Source organism: Equus przewalskii, chromosome 26 (genome assembly GCF_037783145.1).
Source record: "Equus przewalskii isolate Varuska chromosome 26, EquPr2, whole genome shotgun sequence".
NCBI lineage: Eukaryota > Metazoa > Chordata > Mammalia > Perissodactyla > Equidae > Equus > Equus przewalskii.
Genome location: NC_091856.1, coordinates 3,534,854 through 3,553,905, shown reverse-complemented (window position 1 = coordinate 3,553,905; position 19,052 = coordinate 3,534,854). Strand labels below are relative to the sequence as shown.

The 19,052-nt window shown below is 44.7% G+C and overlaps 1 protein-coding gene and 1 long non-coding RNA gene across 2 annotated transcripts in view; one reads left to right on the top strand and one right to left on the bottom strand.

Moving 5' to 3' along the window:
* The window catches only part of LOC103543158 (stimulated by retinoic acid gene 6 protein-like), a 149,892-nt gene that overhangs the window by 2,999 nt on the left and 127,841 nt on the right, over window positions 1–19,052 (bottom strand). The window contains exons 11-17 of the mRNA XM_070595825.1: window positions 17,350–17,503; window positions 6,321–6,396; window positions 3,687–3,768; window positions 3,306–3,354; window positions 2,714–2,837; window positions 1,509–1,628; window positions 90–253 (exon numbers count right to left, since the gene is read on the bottom strand). Coding sequence (XP_070451926.1) covers window positions 90–253; window positions 1,509–1,628; window positions 2,714–2,837; window positions 3,306–3,354; window positions 3,687–3,768; window positions 6,321–6,396; window positions 17,350–17,503 — 769 coding nt within the window. The remainder of the gene's footprint in view (window positions 1–89; window positions 254–1,508; window positions 1,629–2,713; window positions 2,838–3,305; window positions 3,355–3,686; window positions 3,769–6,320; window positions 6,397–17,349; window positions 17,504–19,052) is intronic.
* Window positions 250–16,995, top strand: LOC139079653 (uncharacterized). The gene is made up of 3 exons (XR_011533431.1): window positions 250–5,012; window positions 5,152–6,038; window positions 16,797–16,995. It is a non-coding gene; the product is annotated as an uncharacterized lncRNA (long non-coding RNA).

The window sequence follows — 19,052 nt, the reverse complement described above, 5'->3', positions numbered from 1 at the left end:
GGCCTCTGACCCCTGCCCTCCAGGCAGCTTGTACAGAGCTAAAGACCAGCCCTCCCCAGATGCTTGGCCATCAGGGGCTGGCCACTCACCCATGTCTGCTCCCTCATAGCCACTCTGCATGATGGTCCTGTCGATGCGGGCGATGAGCCACGCGCCCAGGATGCAGCTGATGAGCAGCCTGGAGAGGCAGGCGCCCAGGCCCAGCAGCACGTTGTAGAAGAACAGAAAATAGTTGAAGTTGTGGAACGCTTTCCTGCAAACGGAAGCAGGCAGAGGGCAGCACGCTTTCAGTATGGGAAGGTGGCTAGGCAGGTGGGCTCAGGGCGTGCCCAGACCTGTGGTCAAATCCTACATCTCCTGTCTACTAGCTGCGTGACCCCGTGCTGTAAGCAGGAGCCGACTGTCCCCACCTCACAGCACTGGGGAGAAGACCAGCTCAGAAGCAGTGTAGTGGGCACTGAGCGCAGTGCAGGACAGACGTTAGCGGGGACTGTAAAGTTGCATGGAATCCTTGGGTTTTGGGGTTTCCTGTACAATAAGAAATCTCATGTTACTACAGCTGGTTTTGTGGCTATAGCAGAGGCTATAACAGTGGAAAAGCACTGTTGTGACAGTGACATGCCCCTAGCAGGGACTGCTCCAGTTCCTCCAGATGAAACTTCCCAAATGACCACCTGATCCCATGGTTTCCTGTTGCCTATGGGATAAAGCCCAAGCTTTGCATACTGAATTTCTGGGCCCTCTCTGAGAGAGGCTTTCTGTCATTGTCACTTTGTGCTTCCTCCCTGAGGCTCACCACCTGAGGCCATTGCACAGCCACCATATTGGATTCTCACTCTGCTCCCAACATGTCCTGCCTTTCATGGCTTCCTGCCTGTATCCATGCAGCGGGAGCTGCCAGCCATGCCCTCTCCTCATCTCTACCTGTAGGAATCCTGCCAACCTACTCAGCTCAGCTCAGCTCAGTTGTCCACCAGCAGCTGAGTTAATACTCCTGCCTCTCCTCCATTACTCGCGTTTCTCTAGTATCCTCCCACACCCTCTGGAGTCTGCTGTCCCTATGTGTCTGTGTCTGTCAGCTCCAGTGGACTGTGAGGAGCTCACAGACAGGTCACGTGGGGATATCTCTTTATCCTCAGTGCCCATGTATTTGCTCCATGAGTGATGAACTGGAAAGGATTACCATGGGCCAGGCACTGTTGTTCTAAGTTCATATCTTAACATTTCATCCTCTGAACACCTCTTGGGGTATGCACAGTTATATGTAAAATGAGGCAGCTGAGGTTCACAGATGTTTAGTAAGGTCACCCGAGGTCACACAGCTCATAAAGGGTGGAGCCAGGATTTGAACCAGGCAGTTTGGCCCCAGAGCCCACCCCTGAACCACTGCCCCTCACCCCCTCAGAGAGTGCAGAGTCTGCCCAGGAACCTGCCACGGGTGGAGAGGAAGGAACGAGAGACCTCCGAAGCCAAAGCCCTACAGTGCCCGTTCCCTTCTCTGCCCGCACCTGTTGTTGAGAGCCAAGGGCTTCTGCGTGTCGGCTGTGCCCATCTTTGGTTGCAGGAAGAACCTGGTGGCGATCCATACCTGAAGCATCATGAGACCCAGGACGGTGGATATGGTGAGGCTGAAACACAGGGCGAGACCATCCTGAGGTGGCCTTGTCAGCTCTTCCCAAGCCGTTCTCGAATGCCGAGTGATACAGAGGGGACAGGTGCCGACGGCCCGCCACACTAACAGTAGCACGAGCTTTGTGCATTCTGCTTACAGAGCATTCTCACACTCATTGCGCAGATGAGAAAATTGAGGCTCACAAAGGGGAGATGACTTTCCAGAAGCTGCAGAGTCAGGTCTTCTGGCTCCAGAGCACAACTCCAGGGTTTAATTGATGTCTTTTTGTCCAGAGTGCGGGCAGCTGGGATGAGTGGTTTAACAGCACGGGACTCCATGAAAGGAAAGGGGCTTTGAGAAGAGCTCACGGAGGCCATGAGAGAGTGGACAGGGCAGGCTCTGCTCCAGGCTCACAGGGGGCTCTAAAGGAGGAGGGAACCAAGGAGCTCAGAGTAGGGAGGTCCCCAGACAGTACCACATCCCGTGTGTGCATCCTCTGAGCACCAGTGTCGGGTAGGGCTTAAGTGAGGCTTTGATGTCTATTGCCCAGCTCCAATCCTGTCTCTTCCCCCTCCTTGGACAAACTGCTTAGCCTCTCGGTGCCTGTTTCCTCATCTGACAAAAGGGGGCTAATGTAAGCCCTAACCTCAAAGGGTTCTTAAGAGAAAAGATGCATAGTAAATTCTCAATAATGGCACCATTCACCTTCCTCTTCCATATGGGTAGCCTGAGGCTCAGAGAAGCAACTTACCCAAATTCAGAGCTGATCTAAAACCGAAGCTCAGATTCCTTCTTTCCTTCCACTATACTGTCCTCTCTCTCACTTCGCCTCCCTGAACCTCAATCTTCCCAGCTATAAAATGGACATACGTATATCTTCTCACACACAATTGTGAGGACCCTGCTGGACAGTGAGAGTGGAACCATCCTGTAGGCTCTAAGGCTCCCATCCTGTGAGTTGCTATGATGGCTCATCCCTGCATCAGAGCTGAGAGCATGGTGTCACAGGTTGGTGAGAGCCCAGAGGGAAGGGGCATTTTGGAGAGGGGCTATGACAGCCCACCAGACCCCAGGCCCTGAGTACTGACAGAAATCCCCAACACTTCCGTCCCGATGCCCAGTCCTCGGAGCATCTCCAGGCCCTGGTTGTGGATGATGGGCAACACTAGGCCATACATGATTGCCAGGCCACACAGGCTCTGCACCACGTGGATGATGAAGTAGCCTGTGGGCCAAGGGAGCCCGCAGTCACTCAAGGCCCTTCATGATCCAGTCCTGCATGTCCCTCCTTGCAGTCCCCCTCTATCCTCCTCTCACCGAAGCCCTAGCACTTTTGCTTATGCTGCTTCTCCTGCCTGGCATGACTTCCCTTTTCTTCCTGCTAATCACCTGCTCATCCTGCCAGGTGCAGTTCAAATGTCAACTCCACTAGAAAGCATTTGTGCCCTACCCTGGGCGTGAACTGTCACTTCCCCCTCTGGGTCACCACCACCCTTAGTGTATACACCCTGTGGGCTCAGGACAGATGGTGATGGTGATCTATGTGAGTGTTGCTTCTCCCTCCTTCCTGCAGGTCCCTCGAGGAAGGGCTAGGGCTGCTGCTGCCTCACCTCTCTCCTCCCTGCCCACACCAGGAGTCTACAGGTGCCCGCGGAATGTGGGTTGACCAAATGGGTCACGTGATGGCACTTACCCCACAGAATGTAGGCTATTTGCCAGCCAGGGTACCTTGCAATGGCCACCTGAGATTTAAAAGAAAGGGTGGTCTCTCAGAGGGGAGAAAACCTTGATTGCCTCTGACACATGCATCCAGCATCCCTGTCTCATTTGAGGTTCCCCCGCCAACCCACTGAGGCAGGTGTTGTGATCATCCTCGTTTTACAGATGAGGAAAGCGAAAGCTGGATGGGCACAGTGACTCATCAGCAGTCAGCAGGAGAGCATACTAGAATTGAGGACTCTGGACTCCAGTCAGGGGCTCTTCCTCCCCCAGCTCCTGCCCCCATCTGAGAGGCAGAAGAGCAGGTTTTGGCAAATTGCTTAGTCTCAGCAGAGAGAGGCCTCTGCAGGCTTACCACACTCTCCGACGAGGAAGGATGGTGGAACTTCAAAGGCAGAGAGTGTTTATCTCCTGCCCACAACCTCCTCATGCGCTTTCTAGAGAAAGAGTGGGAAATCAGTAATGTCCATAACTACGGCTCTTTATGCACCTAGAGCTCAATAGATATAAACCAGAAGGCTTGCTGTGGAGGGAGATGGCGGGCAGCTTAGCCTCCCTGTATTGACCATAGCTCATGGGACGGTTCTGATTAGCCTGAAAACCTTTAATATATTTTCTAAAAATACCATACACTTTCCTGGTCTTAATGGAGACTGAATGTGATAGTTGACACTGTGTGAGTCTTTGTTCTTCTTCATTTCACTCTATTATTTTTTCTACCATGAATATGTGTTACTTAAGTAATAATAATTAAAACAGAAAGCCATTTTTAGCGATAGACCCACCTTATAACAACATAAAGGGAAAGGAAAAGGGCCACAACCCCTCACAACCCCACACCCCAAGAAATCCCGTGCGCTGGTCTGGCCCTTTGCATAAAGATTAGGTCGGCATAGTTATGATCACAGTCCACATCCACAGCTGTGTCCTGCTTTTTCTTAACCTCTGGTCTCCAGCGTTTCCCAAGTTGTTTTGCAATTTCGTGACCACTGAATTGGGAAGACTTAGTATGAAATAAAGGATGTAAATATCTCATTAATAGTTTGTATTTTATTACATGTTGAAATGATGGTGTCTGGCTTATGTTGGGTAAATTATTAAATAATTTTCACCTCCCCTTTTACCTTTTTAATAGTGTCTACTAGAAAACTAAAATTGCATCTGTGGCTTTCGTTGTGTTTCTGTTTGGCAGCACTGGAGCAGAGTGCGCTACCAGGAACACGAACACACACAGATATATTTGACTAGAAAATTCCTGGAAGGAAACTCAGAAAATGAATGCCAATGTTTAGCTCCGGGGCAAAAAACTGGGGTCTGAATAGCAGGAAGACTTAGTTCACGCTACATATTTTTTGTAACATTAAAAACAAGAGCCCGGGGGCCGGCCCGGTGGTGCAGCAAAGATCGCACGTTCCACTTCTCGGCAGCCCGGGGTACACGGGTTCAGATCCCAGGTGCGGACATGACACAGCTTGGCAAAAGCCATGCTGTGGTAGGTGTCCCACGTATAAAGTAGAGGAAGATGAGCATGGATATTAGCTCAGGGCCAGTCTTCCTCAGCAAAAAGAGGAGGATTCACAGTAGTTAGCTCAGGGCTAATTTTCCTCAAAAAAAAAAAATAATAAAAAGGAGCCCGTATGTGGGTTGGAATAATGCTAAGGAAAATAAAAATACTGGCACAGTGGCTCATCGCCCACATTGACAGAACCATCATGCAGAGTGGCTCTGAGGGAGGAGACATGGGTAAGTGGCCAGCCCCTGATGGCCAAGCATCTGGGGAGGGCTGGTCTTTAGCTTTGTAGAAGCTGCCTGGAGGGCAGGTGTCAGTGCTTCCCACTTTGTAGGGTGCTTTCCCATCCAATATTTCCTTTGCCCCATGGTCCTGGAAAGGAGACAGGGCAAGGATCATCACTCCTGGGTGACAGGTGTGGGGGCAAGGGGCCAGCCTGGACAGGAAAGAGGCCTCCCCAGCACAGGTGCCCTCTCTTCCCTGTGCTGCCTCCACCCACGTCCATGCAGCAAGCTCTGCACAGTAGTTGTCCCTGGTTGTGGTCAAATGCCTCAGTGAAAATCCCCCAGCGACTTGCAGCCTAATGAAGGAGCAGACATCCCTACGTCAGATGGGGCGGAGAGAGCAGCAAGTGCCATCCACCCACTGGGTGCAGGGAGAAGAAAGCAGAGAGAGGGAGCAAGCCAGGGTGGGGATGGAGAGGTGGGGCCTCTTCGTGCCAGGAGAGTCTTCTCTTGGATGCCATCTGCAAGAGACCCCACCCTTTGGGCAGCCAGGTTGGGAGCATGTGAAGGCAGGATGCTCTGGAGTGGTGGAAAGTGGCCCTGGGCTTCCTGTGAGTGAGTGTGAGTTACAGACTGAGCCAGAAAGATAAAGGGGCAGAGACATAGGCAGAGGCAGAGAGACAGAGACAAGGGAGCAGTAGATACCTAAAATTCATCTGCTATCTGCATGCAAATGCTGGCTACAGATTGAAGGCCATCGCCTCCTCCTGCGCTGCTGTTCTTGAACCTGCTACACGTGGGCCCCTGGACTCAGTGTCCTGTGAGGTCCCCTTGAGCCAGATTCACCTGCCGGGAGCCCAGTGTGATTGGTTCTGAAGAGCAGGGTAGGTCTGACATCCAATAGAGATGCCAGAGTGGACAAGAAATGACGGTCTCTGGGGTCAGAAGACATGATTGGCTGCTAATTGCTTGGGTAAGTTATTTTGTTGAATCTCAGCTGTAAAAAGGGAGTTGAAAGTACCCCTCAGGGTTATGGCGACAATCTAAATAAGATTCTAGCACAACGTCTAGATAATAGTAGAAGCTCAAATCAATAGTTTTCTTTTTCTTACTACCAATAGATGTGGTTGTCCCTGGATCTTGCATATGCTCCTGGTTCCAGTGCAGCCACTGCTGCACTGCTCGGGAATTCTTAGGAAAGTCTGTCAGATACTTTCCTGGCAGAAGACACAAATGACTCCCAGAGCCCTCTTACCTGTAACAGGACAAAATGTGGAACAGCTGGCTCACACACGTGAAGGAGGCAGGCAAAATGGTCACCACCCAGACTCCTGAAATAGAAAAAGTGGTATGAGAGGCCTCAGGAGATGAACCAGAAACAGTATTCTCAAAATGCAGAAACTGACATCAGAAAGGTCTGGGCAAGGTTCGGCGACCCGGAGGGGAAGCGCCGGAGCTCCGCCAGGCAGCAGACAAAACTCTCTGTCTGCCATTAGCAGAGGGGCCACGCCCAGCATTCAGGGCTCCCGGCAGAGGCCCGGAGAGAATCCCAGAGGGCGGGGCGACCCCCAGCTGCCGTTGCCCGCCCCGTGGGGCTAGGAATTGCCAGAGATCTCGGAGAGGACCGGGGCGGGGGAACTTTCAAAGGCCGGTTCGGCGACCCGGAGGGGAAGCGCCGGAGCTCCGCCCGGGCAGCAGACAAAACTCTCTGTCTGCCATTAGCAGAGGGGCCATGCCCAGCATTCAGGGCTCCCGGCAGAGGCCCGGAGAGAAGCCCAGAGGGCGGGGCGACCCCCAGCTGCTGTTGCCCACCCCGTGAGGCTAGGGATTGCCGGAGATCTCGGAGAGGACTGGGGCTGGAGAGAGTTCCAGAGACCCAGCTTAGTAGCCTAGGGGGAAACCCTACAGGCTCACAGCAGCCTTAGGGAAAGCCTCTGCACAGCACCAGTAGAAGGCACCCAGCCGCCAGCCACAAGGCTGGAAGACCCCAGGGAAAAGCAGCATAGCTAGGTGTACTAACCACAGACTGTAGAAGATGCCAATAGCTCTCCTGCGACCCATAGAGGACAAGTGAGATTTGGTGGGTGCCGACAGCAACGGAGCGACAAATATAAGTGATCCCACCCCTGGCCGCTGGAAAAGCCCATAACACCGTTGCAGACCCCAAGGAGAGAGCGCATCTAGGTGGGCAACAACAGTAGGCACCTGCAGCCTGAAGCCCCCCTGTGACGGCCCCCACGGCAGAGGAGGGAATCCAAAGGGCCACTGTGGCTACGAAGAGGGGCCCAGGCCCAGTTAGCAACTACGGACAGGGTTCCTGGTTGGTGAAGTATAAACAGCTGCTCCCCCCACCGCAGCAGCTGAAACAAGTGAAAGGAGCAACTAAACTCTATCTCCATGCGGAGGCACAAATCAACATCATCAAGCAATATGAAAAAATACTTTAAATCTCCAGAACAGAAAGAAAGTAACAAATACACAGAAAACAATCCCAAAGAAAATGAGATATATAACCTAAATGATGATGACTTCAAAACAGCCATCATTAGGATTCTCAATGAGTTAAGAGAGAATTCTGACCGACAACTCAACGAGTTCAGGAGCTATGTCACAAAAGAGTTTGATACGATAAAGAAGAACCAAACAGAAATATTGGAAATGAAGAACACAATAGAGGAGATTAAGAAAAATCTAGATGCTCTGAACACTAGGGCCGATAATATGGAGGAAAGAATTAGCAATTTGGAAGATGGCAATATAGAATTGTTGCAGGCAGAGGAGGAGAGAGAAGCAAGACTTAAAAGAAATGAAGAAACTCTCCGAGAATTATCAGACACAATTAGGAGATGCAACGTAAGGATTATAGGTATACCAGAGGGAGAAGAGAAGGAGAAAGGGGCAGAAAACCTATTCAAAGAAATAATGGCTGAGAACTTCCCAAATCTGGTGAGGGAGATGGATCTTCAGGTGACAGAAGCCAATAGATCTCCAAACTTTATCAATGCAAGAAGACCAACTCCACGGCATATAGTAGTGAAGCTAGCAAAAGTCAACGACAAGGAGAAAATATTAAGGACAGCCAGGCAAAAGAAACTAACCTACAAAGGAACCCCCATCAGGCTATCAGCAGATTTCTCAGCAGAAACTTTACAGGCTAGAAGAGAGTGGAATGATATATTCAAAAATCTGAAGGACAAAAATCTACAGCCGAGAATTCTCTACCCAGCGAAAATATCCTTCAAATACGATGGAGAAATAAAAACTTTCCCAGATAAACAAAAATTAAGGGAGTTCATTGCCACAAAACCTCCTCTTCAGGAAATCCTCAGGAAAACCCTCATTCCTGAAAAATCCAAAAAAGGAAAGGGGCTACAAAACCAAGAGCAGAGGAGATAAGTAGAAGGACAACAACAGAGAGTAGCAGCTCTACATCAGAACAGATTAAACCATGGGACGAGAAACAAAGGAAACTGAAGAAAACCGGAAAACAAGACACAAAATGGTAGTGGTAGGCCCCCACGTCTCAATAATCACTCTAAATGTAAATGGATTGAACTCCCCAATCAAAAGACACAGAGTGGCAGGATGGATCAAAGAACAAGATCCAACAATATGCTGCCTCCAGGAAACACACCTCAGCCCCAAAGACAAACACAGACTCAGAGTGAAGGGATGGAGAACAATACTCCAAGCTAATAATGAACAAAAGAAAGCAGGTGTCGCTATACTAATATCAGACGAGGTAGATTTCAAAACAAAACAGATAAAGAAAGATAAAGAGGGACAGTATATAATGATAAAAGGGACTCTCCACCAAGAAGACATAACACTTATAAATATATACGCACCCAACACAGGAGCACCAAAATTTGTAAAGCAACTCTTAATAGAACTAAAAGAAGACATCAACAACAATACAATAATAGTAGGGGACCTCAACACACCATTAACACCAATGGACAGAACATCCAGACAGAAAATCAACAAGGAAATAAGAGAATTAAATGAAAAATTAGACCAGATGGACTTAATAGATATATATAGAACACTTCATCCAAAAACAGCAGGTTACACATTCTTCTCAAGTGCACATGGAACATTCTCAAGGATTGACCATATTTTGGGAACCAAAGCAAACATCAGTAAATACAAGAGAGTTGAAATAATATCAAGCATCTTTTCTGATCATAACGCTATTAAACTAGAAATCAACTACAAGAAAAAAGCAGAGAAAGGTGCAAAAATGTGGAGACTAAACAACACGCTTCTCAACAAACAATGGATCATTGAAGAAATTAAAGAAGAAATCAAATACTATCTGGAGACAAATGAAAATGAGAACACGACATACCAAATCATTTGGGATGCAGCAAAAGCAGTCCTAAGAGGGAAATTCATCGCAATACAGGCTCACCTCACTAAACAAGAAAAAGCTCACGTAAGCAACCTCAAACGACACCTAACAGAACTAGAAAAAGAAGAACAAACAAAGCCCAGAGTCAGTAGAAGGAGGGAAATAATAAAAATAAGAGCAGAAATAAACGATATTGAAACAAAAAAGACAATAGAAAGGATCAATGAAACAAAGAGTTGGTTCTTCGAAAGAATTAAAAAAATTGACAAACCCCTAGCCAGACTCACCAAGAAAAGAAGAGAGAAATCGCAAATTAATAAAATCAGGAATGACAGAGGAGAAATCACAACAGATACCAATGAAATACAAGAGATCATAAGAGAATACTATGAAAAACTATATGCCAACAAATTGAACAACCTGGAAGAAATGGACAAATTCCTAGACTCCTACAATCTCCCCAAACTGAATCAGGAAGAAATGGAGAATCTGAATAGACCAATCACAAGTAAGGAAATAGAAACGGTAATCAAAAACCTCCCCAAAAACAAGAGTCCAGGACCAGACGGCTTCTCTGGAGAATTCTACCAAACATTCAAAGAAGACTTAATACCTATTCTCCTCAAACTGTTCCAGAAAATTGAGAAAGATGGAGAACTCCCTAACACATTCTATGAAGCCAACATCACTCTGATCCCCAAACCTGACAAGGACAACACAAAGAAGGAGAACTACAGGCCGATATCACTGATGAACATAGATGCAAAAATCCTCAACAAAATTTTGGCAAACCGATTACAGCAATACATCAAAAAGATTATACACCATGATCTAGTGGGATTTATACCAGGGACACAGGGATGGTTCAACATCCGCAAGTCAATCAACGTGATACACTACATCAACAAAATGAAAAACAAAAACCACATGATCATCTCAATAGGTGCAGAGAAAGCATTCGACAAGATCCAACACCCATTTATGATAAAAACCCTCAATAAAATGGGTATAGAAGGAAAGTACCTCAACATAATAAAGGCCATATACGACAAACCCACAGCCAACATCATACTCAATGGACAAAAACTGAAAGCCATCCCTCTGAGGACAGGAGCAAGACAAGGGTGCACACTTTCACCACTCCTATTCAACATAGTACTGGAGGTGTTGGCCAGAGCAATTCGGCAGGAAAAAGAAATAAAAGGAATCCAAATAGGTAACGAAGAAGTAAAACTCTCGCTGTTTGCAGACGACATGATCTTATATATAGAAAACCCCAAAGAATCCATAGAAAAACTATTAGAAATAATCAACAACTACAGCAAAGTAGCAGGGTATAAAATTAGCGTGCATAAATCAGTAGCATTTCTATACACTAACAATGAACTAACAGAAAAAGAACTCAAGAACTCAATCCCTTTCACAATCGCAACGAAAAGAATAAAATACCTTGGGATAAACTTAACCAAGGAAGTGAAGGATCTATACAATGAAAACTACAAGACTTTCTTGAAAGAAATTGACGCTGACATAAAGAGATGGAAAGAAATTCCATGCACATGGATTGGAAGAATAAACATAGTTAAAATGTCCATACTACCTAAAGCAATCTACAGATTCAATGCTATCCCAATCAGAATCCCAAGAACATTCTTCACAGAAATTGAACAAACAATCCTAAAATTCATATGGGGCAACAAAGACCGCAAATTGCTAAAGCAATCCTGAGCAAGAAAAACAAAGCCGGTGGAATCACAATCCCCGATTTCAAAACATACTACAAAGCTACAGTGATCAAAACAGCATGGTACTGGTACAAAAACAGGTCCACAGATCAATGGAACAGAATTGAAAGCCCAGAGATAAAACCACACATCTATGGACAGCTAATCTTCGACAAAGGAGCAGAGGGCCTACAATGGAGAAAAGAAAGTCTCTTCAACAAATGGTGCTGGGAAAACTGGACAGCCACATGCAAAAGATTGAAAATTGACCATTCTTTTTCACCACACACCAAAATAAACTCAAAATGGATCAAAGACCTAAAGATTAGGCCTGAGACAATAAGTCTTTTGGAAGAGAATATAGGCAGTACACTCTTTGACATCAGTTTCAAAAGAATCTTTTCGGACACTGTAACTCCTCAGTTGAGGGAAACAACAGAAAGAATAAACAAATGGGACTTCATCAGACTAAAGAGCTTCTTCAAGGCAAGGGAAAACAGGATTGAAACAAAAAAACAGCTCACTAATTGGGAAAAAATATTTACAAGCCACTTATCCGACAAAGGGTTAATCTCCATAATATACAAAGAACTCACACTGCTTAACAACAAAAAAACAAACAACCCGATCAAAAAATGGGCAGAGGACATGAACAGACATTTCTCAAAAGAAGATATGAATATGGCCAATAGACACATGAAAAGATGTTCATCATCGCTAATCATCAGGGAAATGCAAATCAAAACTACACTAAGATATCACCTTACCCCCGTTAGATTGGCAAAAACACCCAAAACCAAGAACGACAAATGTTGGAGAGGTTGTGGAGAAAGAGGAACCCTCATACACTGTTGGTGGGAATGCAAACTGGTACAGCCACTATGGAAAACAGTATGGAGATTTCTCAAAAAGTTAAAAATAGAAATACCCTATGACCCAGCCATCCCATTACTGGGTATCTATCCTAAGAACCTGATAACAGATATCTCAAGAGTCCGTTGCACCCCTATGTTCATCGCAGCATTATTTACAATAGCCAAGACGTGGAACCAGCCTACATGCCCAGAAACTGATGACTGGATAAAGAAGATGTGGTATATATACACAATGGAATACTACTCAGCCATAAAAAAAGACGAAATTGGCCCATTCACAACAACGTGGATGGACCTCGAGGGCATTATGTTAAGCGAAATAAGTCAGTCAGAGAAAGACGATCTCTATATGACTCCACTCATAGGTGGAAATTAGTATATTGAGAAGGAGATCTGATCGGTGGTTACCAGGGAAAAGGGGGGGTGGGGGGAGGGTACGAAGGGGGAAGTGGTGTACCCACAACATGACTAACAAAAATGTACAACTGAAATCTCACAAGGTTGTAATCTATCATAACATTAATAAAAAAAATATATAAATAAAAAAAAAAAGAAAGGTCTGGGCAAAATACATTATGCTCCCTTTAACACGTTCCTTGTGTAAATAAAGTTTTGCTTATATTTCTGTTTCATTTTAGCCACACAAACCATTGATATACTTTATTTCCTATACAATCCTCTCCTTCGGTATGAATATTTTCAATCTACAGTGAGTAATGGGAAGAGAAAATTATGGAGTATACACATCACAGGTCGCTTCCATCCTTGTCAAACCATTAGTAGTTGAACTTGTAACTGCCACTTTTCGGGTGGTGGTAACCCACCCCCAGTTAACCATCAGCCACATGCAAGGATAACTGGAGTCGAGAGGGTTGGACTATTCACCTCTCTTCCAGCAAGTTTTTAATACTTCATATCTAATTTGCTTTCAGGCGGATTCTGTGTATTTCTGAGAGAGTGATGGAGAAACAAGGAAGGACGATGATTTGTGGTTGTAAAAGCTTCCATACAAGCTGGTTCTCAATAGGTGCAAAGAAGGCTTTGAAAAAACCCAACACCTCTTTATAATTAAAAGCACTCTATAAACTAGAAATGGAAGGCAACTTCCTCAACCTGATAAAAAATGTCTGCAAAACACCCACAGCTAACATCATTCTCAAACGTGAAAGATTGACTGTTTTCCCCCTAAGTTCAGGAATAAGAAAATCAATATCTGCTCTCGTCAATTCTATCCAGCACTGGACTGGAGGGTCTAGCCAAGGCATCTAGGCAAGAAAATGCATCCTGACCGCCAAGGAAGAAATACAACTCTCTCTATATACCAATGACATATCCTCAAATACAGAAAATCTTAGGGAATGAATGAAAAAAATTGAAATTAATTAATTAATGAGTTCAGCAAGTTTGCAGAACACAAGACCAATATATAAAAATCACTTGTATTTCTGCACACTAGCAATGAACGATCTGAAAATGAAGTAAGAAAACATTGCATTTGCAATAGTATCAAAAAGAATAAAATACTTCAGAATAAATTTAGCAAAAGAAGTATACAACTTATACACTGAAAACTACAAAGATTGCTGAAATTAAAGAAGACCTAAATTAATGGAAAGACATCCCACTTTCATGTGCTGGATGTTCTTTGTTAACATGGCAATACTCCCTAAATTGATCTACAGATTCAACCCAATCCCTATAAAATTCCAATGCCATTTTGCATAAATTAACAAGCTAATCCTAAAATTCATATAGAAATGAATGGTCCTAGAGTAGGCAATACAATCTTGAAAAGGAAGAACAAAATTGCAGGATTCACATTTCTTGATTTTGGTCGTACCACAAAGCTATAGTAAGGAAGGCAGTGTGGTACTGCCATAAGGACAGACAAATAGGTCAATGGAATCAATTGAGAATCCAGAAGTACGACCTCAATGTCGATGTATTTTCAACAAGGATGACAGGGCAATTCAATGGGGAAAGAATATGCTTTTCAACAAATGGTACTGAGACAACTGATATTCACATGAAAAACACTGAAGTTAGACCCTTACCTCACACCGTATACAAAAATTAACTCAAAATGGATCGTAGGCTTAAATGTAAGAGTTAAAATTATAAAAGTCTCAGAAGAAAATGGGAGAGTAAATCTTTGTGACCTTGGGCTAGGCAATAGTTTCTTAGATATGCACAAGTGATCAAAGAAAAAAAAGAGATGTTGGACTTCACCAAAATTAAAAACATTTGTGTTTCAATGGACACCATCAAAAAAGTGAAGAAGCAGCTCACAGAATGGGAGAAAATATTTGCAAATTATATCTCTCAAAAGAATTTGTGGATTGAATATATAAAGAACTCTTACAGCTCAATAATAAATCAACAAATAACCCAATTTTAAGTGGGCAAAGAATTTCATAGACATTACTCAAGGAAGATGTACAAATGGCCAATAAGTACATGAGAAGATGCTCAACATCATTAGCCATCAGGGAAATGCAAATCAAAACCACAATGAGATGCCAGGTCACACTTACTAGATGGCTATAATGTTTAAAAAGGCAGATGCAGACAAGTGTTGGTGAAAATATGGAGAAATTGGACCCCTCATACATTGCTGGTGGAAATACACAGTGATGCAGCTGCTTTTGAAAACAGTCTGGCAATTCCCTGAAAGGTTAAACATAGTTACTTTATGATCCAGAATTCCACTCCTAGGCATATACCCAAGATATATGAAAACATGAAAAACTTGTAGATGAATTTTCACAGCAGTATTGCTCATAAAAGCCAAAAAGTTGAAAGAACCCAAATATCCATCAACTGATGAGTGGATAAATACAATGTGGTATATTCATACAACAGAATAAAATTCAGCAATAAAAAAGAATGAACGTCGGACATATGCTATGACATAGATGAACCTTGCAAACATTTTGCTATGTGAAAGAAACCAAGCAGAAAAGACCACATATTGTATGATTCCATTTATATAAAATGTGGAGAATAGGCAAATCCGTAGAGCCAGAAATTAATGGTTATCTGGGCTGCGACAGTTCAGGAGAAAAGGGGAATAATTGCAAATGGTCATGATTTCTTTTTAGGGTGATGAAAATGTTCTAAATTTTATGGTGGTGATAGCTGCTCAGCCTTGAGAAAATACTAAAACCCATTGAACTGTACACTTTAAATGGGTGAATCGTATGGTATGTGAATTATGTTTTCATAAAAGTGTTTTAAAAAGAAGGAAAAAGGGGGCTGGCCCCATGGCCAAGTGGCTAAAGTTCCACGCACTCTGCTTCAGCAGCCCGGGTTCACAGGTTCAGATCCCGGGTGTGGACCTACTCCACTCATCAACCATGCTGTGGAGGCATCCCACATACAAAATGGAGGAAGATGGGCACAGATGTTGGCTCAGGGCTAATCTTCTTCAAGCCAAAAAAAAGAGGAGGATTGGCAATGGATCTTAGCTCAGGGCAAATATTCTTCACACACAAAAAAAGAAGCTGATTTCCATTCCTTCCGAGTTTCAGATGTGTCTTTGTCCCAGCATCACCAGGATAATTGCTTTATCCAAAACCTCAACCAACACAAAGGATGCCGGTAGATAGCCATGATCTCCTGCCTGTGAATGCAGGGGAGACACCCTTAGAAGGGAAGGATGGGAGGAGTCTGGCCACAGAAGAGTGAGTGAGGACTTGCTCCAGCAAGCAGCAAGAACATGATTGCACACCTTTAATTTAATGCCTTCATCTTCCCCAAGGGGAAGCATCTTCAGCATAAAAGTCTTTCTTGGCAACAGGGTAGCTTTTTAAAGCTGGAAGAGATCGACATAGGGTGAAAATTTTATGTTTTGATCCTCAAAGGGCTTAAACATGTGAGAAATATATCAAAGAGGGAATAAAACATGAGTGAATATGGTGATATATTTGCTACAATTCAAGACCGAGAAATCCAGACCAAGAAACTGAGGTTTGTGTTAAACTTGCCCAGAACAGGGATGGAAATGTGAATTTTAAAAGTATGACTTGGAATAGTGGTACTGAAATCGTAGAATGTGCTAGCTGAGTATTACACTCAAGGACTCATCAGGCTGAACATAAATCTACATTAAAGATGAATAAAAATGCTTAAGGGCAACAAAGTATGGTAACACAGGAGAAGCAGTACCTGCCTGTGTTCATGTAAAAGGTATTCCATGTCACATATATGTAAGAGAATTTTCCTCACATCATTCATAGAAGATCTATTCCCCTCTGGTTTTGATGTTCTACTAGCTTATGAATCTTAAGTAAAAATACCATTTGCATCACTCGTTTCATGGCTTAAGGAACATTTGGTAATTCACAGCCATCAAATATTAGACCTCAAAGGCTTTTGGAAACCATCTAGCACCCCTATCCAAACCCCGTTTTACATATGAGGAAACTGAGGCCAAGAGAGGGGACCTGACTTGTCCAATGACACAGAGTGAGTTTATCCTGACATCTTGTCCGGGGTCCTTTTTCATCAGGGAATAGTGAAGAACTCTCCCTCCTCCATGGGCAAGGGACATATAATTAGAATATGTCATTTTCAAAGAAAGGTGAAGTGGCTGCTATGGATGGGATGTTTGTGTCCCCCTGATTGTCATATGTTGAAACCCTAATCCCCAACGTGGTGGTGCTTGGAGATGGGGCCTTCGGGAGGTAATTAGGTCATGAGGATGGAGCCCTCATGAGGGGATTAGTGCCTTATAGGAAGAGACACGAGAGAGCTTGCTTCCTCTCCTTGTTCTCCAGCATGTGAGGATACGAAGAGAAGATGGTCAAAGCAGGAAGCAGGCCCTCTCCACACACCAGATCTGCCGGCACCTGGATCCTGAACTCTGAGAAATACATGTTTATTCTTTACACCACCCAGCCTATGGTAATTTGCATAGCAGCCTGAACTTAAAATTTGAAAGACATAAATAAACTTTTCATATAATCTTAAAGAAAAGTCAAGAATTGATGTTTTATTTTTTTCCAAAGTGAAAGATATATGATGATTTTAGTTGTTCCCACTGGCATTGAAACAAAATAAGCTATTTAGGTGAGAAAATTCTCAGGGCTTATTCAATTCAGCCCCAAATGGGTTTTAACAACATGGCCTGTGTCCTGACCCCACTGACCTTCTGGTCAACGCAGGCAGGCATTTGTCAGTCGTAACATATTTTTCTCCCAGACCAGTCACCTCATGCAGGTAATATCAATACTAGCAGCAATAATCATACAGGTGTGCACCTGCCAGCAGTTACAAGTCCCTCTGTTTCCCACACAGGTGGCAGGAACAAAGGTGGCGGGATGGTTTTACCTTTGGTGACGTTCATCAGCTCTTTCACCTGCAGGATGACTGGGGTCAGGGTCCCCGTCTGGTTCACGGAGGCGATGTAACTCTCCAACTCTCCCTCAAACAGGTCTAGCTCATCTCTCACATACACGAACACGCAGAACTCAATGGCAGTGAACTGGGGACACAGAGTGAATGTTTCAAGGTCTCACCTGAGTCCAGCTCAGTACGTGAATAACATGGGTCTCTCTGGTTTTAAGGCCAAAGCTCACTGAAGTTCAAAAGTCATCTGAAAGAGACTTCAGATTGGCTATACCGAGATGAACGGGATTGTGACTTCTTTGGAGACAGGAGTTACCCCACGCTCTGTTCTTCACCCTCTAGCATACAAGGTTAGGCCCCACAAGGGCCCAAGGACTTTTCAAACATTAATGAAATCAGAGTGAAATGAATGGCTCACTTTGAATAAGGGGTGACCTTGGGGACAGTTCCAGCCATCTCTCTCACGGCTCCCCTTCTTGCATCTTGGTGGTAACCAAGTTGGAGAAGGTACTGCTTCCTGTACACATATCATGCTTGCTCACTCCCACCATCCTGTCACCATGCCATCATGCCTCCTATCATCATGCCACTGCTTCTAGAGTTCCTGCTGCCATTTTACTTCACCAACTGAATCTTGTTTGTCTCTGAGTGTGGAGCTCAAATGCTATCATCTTCAGGCAGCTTCTCAATCTGGAATAATCACTAAACTTCCGGAGCACTTTCACCTTTCCTTTTTCTCTCTTTAGGTGGCAGGTACTTTATACCATATCTTAGCTCCTTCTCTTAGACCATGGGCTTCTCCCAGGCCAGGACTCTCTTCCAGGTCTTGGCATAGTGCTTGCCACAGAGTAGAGAACCAATAAAAATTCAAGAAACACAATAACTCCAAGTGAGTTATTTATTGTTGCAAAGAACTCTGGTTGTCCATTAAAATCCATTCTCCCTTCCTTGGGCACAAAGCTGGACCACATTTCCCAGCCTCCCTTGAGTTAGATGTGGCCACCTGACTGGTTCTTGCCAATGGACGAGGAGTGAGTGGGAGGAATGTGTGCTGCTTCCACATGGCCTTTGAAAACCTCCCACATGCATTTCTCCACGCACTTTCCCCTTCTGCTGACTGGTTGCAGATGGTGAGGGTTCTCGGGCATGATGAAGGCCCATGATGGAAGAATCTGGGTTATGGAATAACACGGAGAACTGCTGCCTCCCAAACCTGAACACCACTCAACATTGCTATGTGGGAACAAATATGTATAGTGTTAAGTCATTGAAATTTGGGCATTTATGTGGAACTCCAGCATAACCTAACTAATACAGTCACTTATAACTTAATCACAGGATTAATTTATATAGGCATCATCTTCCTAGTACATTTAAAATGAGCAGAAGATAATTTGGCCTTGCTTTTTTTTTTTTTTTTTGGTGAGGAAGATTGGCCCTGAGGTAGCATCTGTTGCCAGTCTTTCTCTTTTTGCTTGACAAAGTTTGGTGCTAAGCTATCATCTGTGCCAATCTTCCTCTATTTTGCATGTGGGATGTTGCCACAGCATGGCTTGATGAGCTGTGTGTAGGTCTGGGCTCAAGATCTGAACCTGCGAACCCTGGGCTGCCAAAGTGGAACGTGGGAACCCAACCACTACACCACCAGGCCAACCCCCGGCCTTTCTATTTTTATCTCTCCCTTT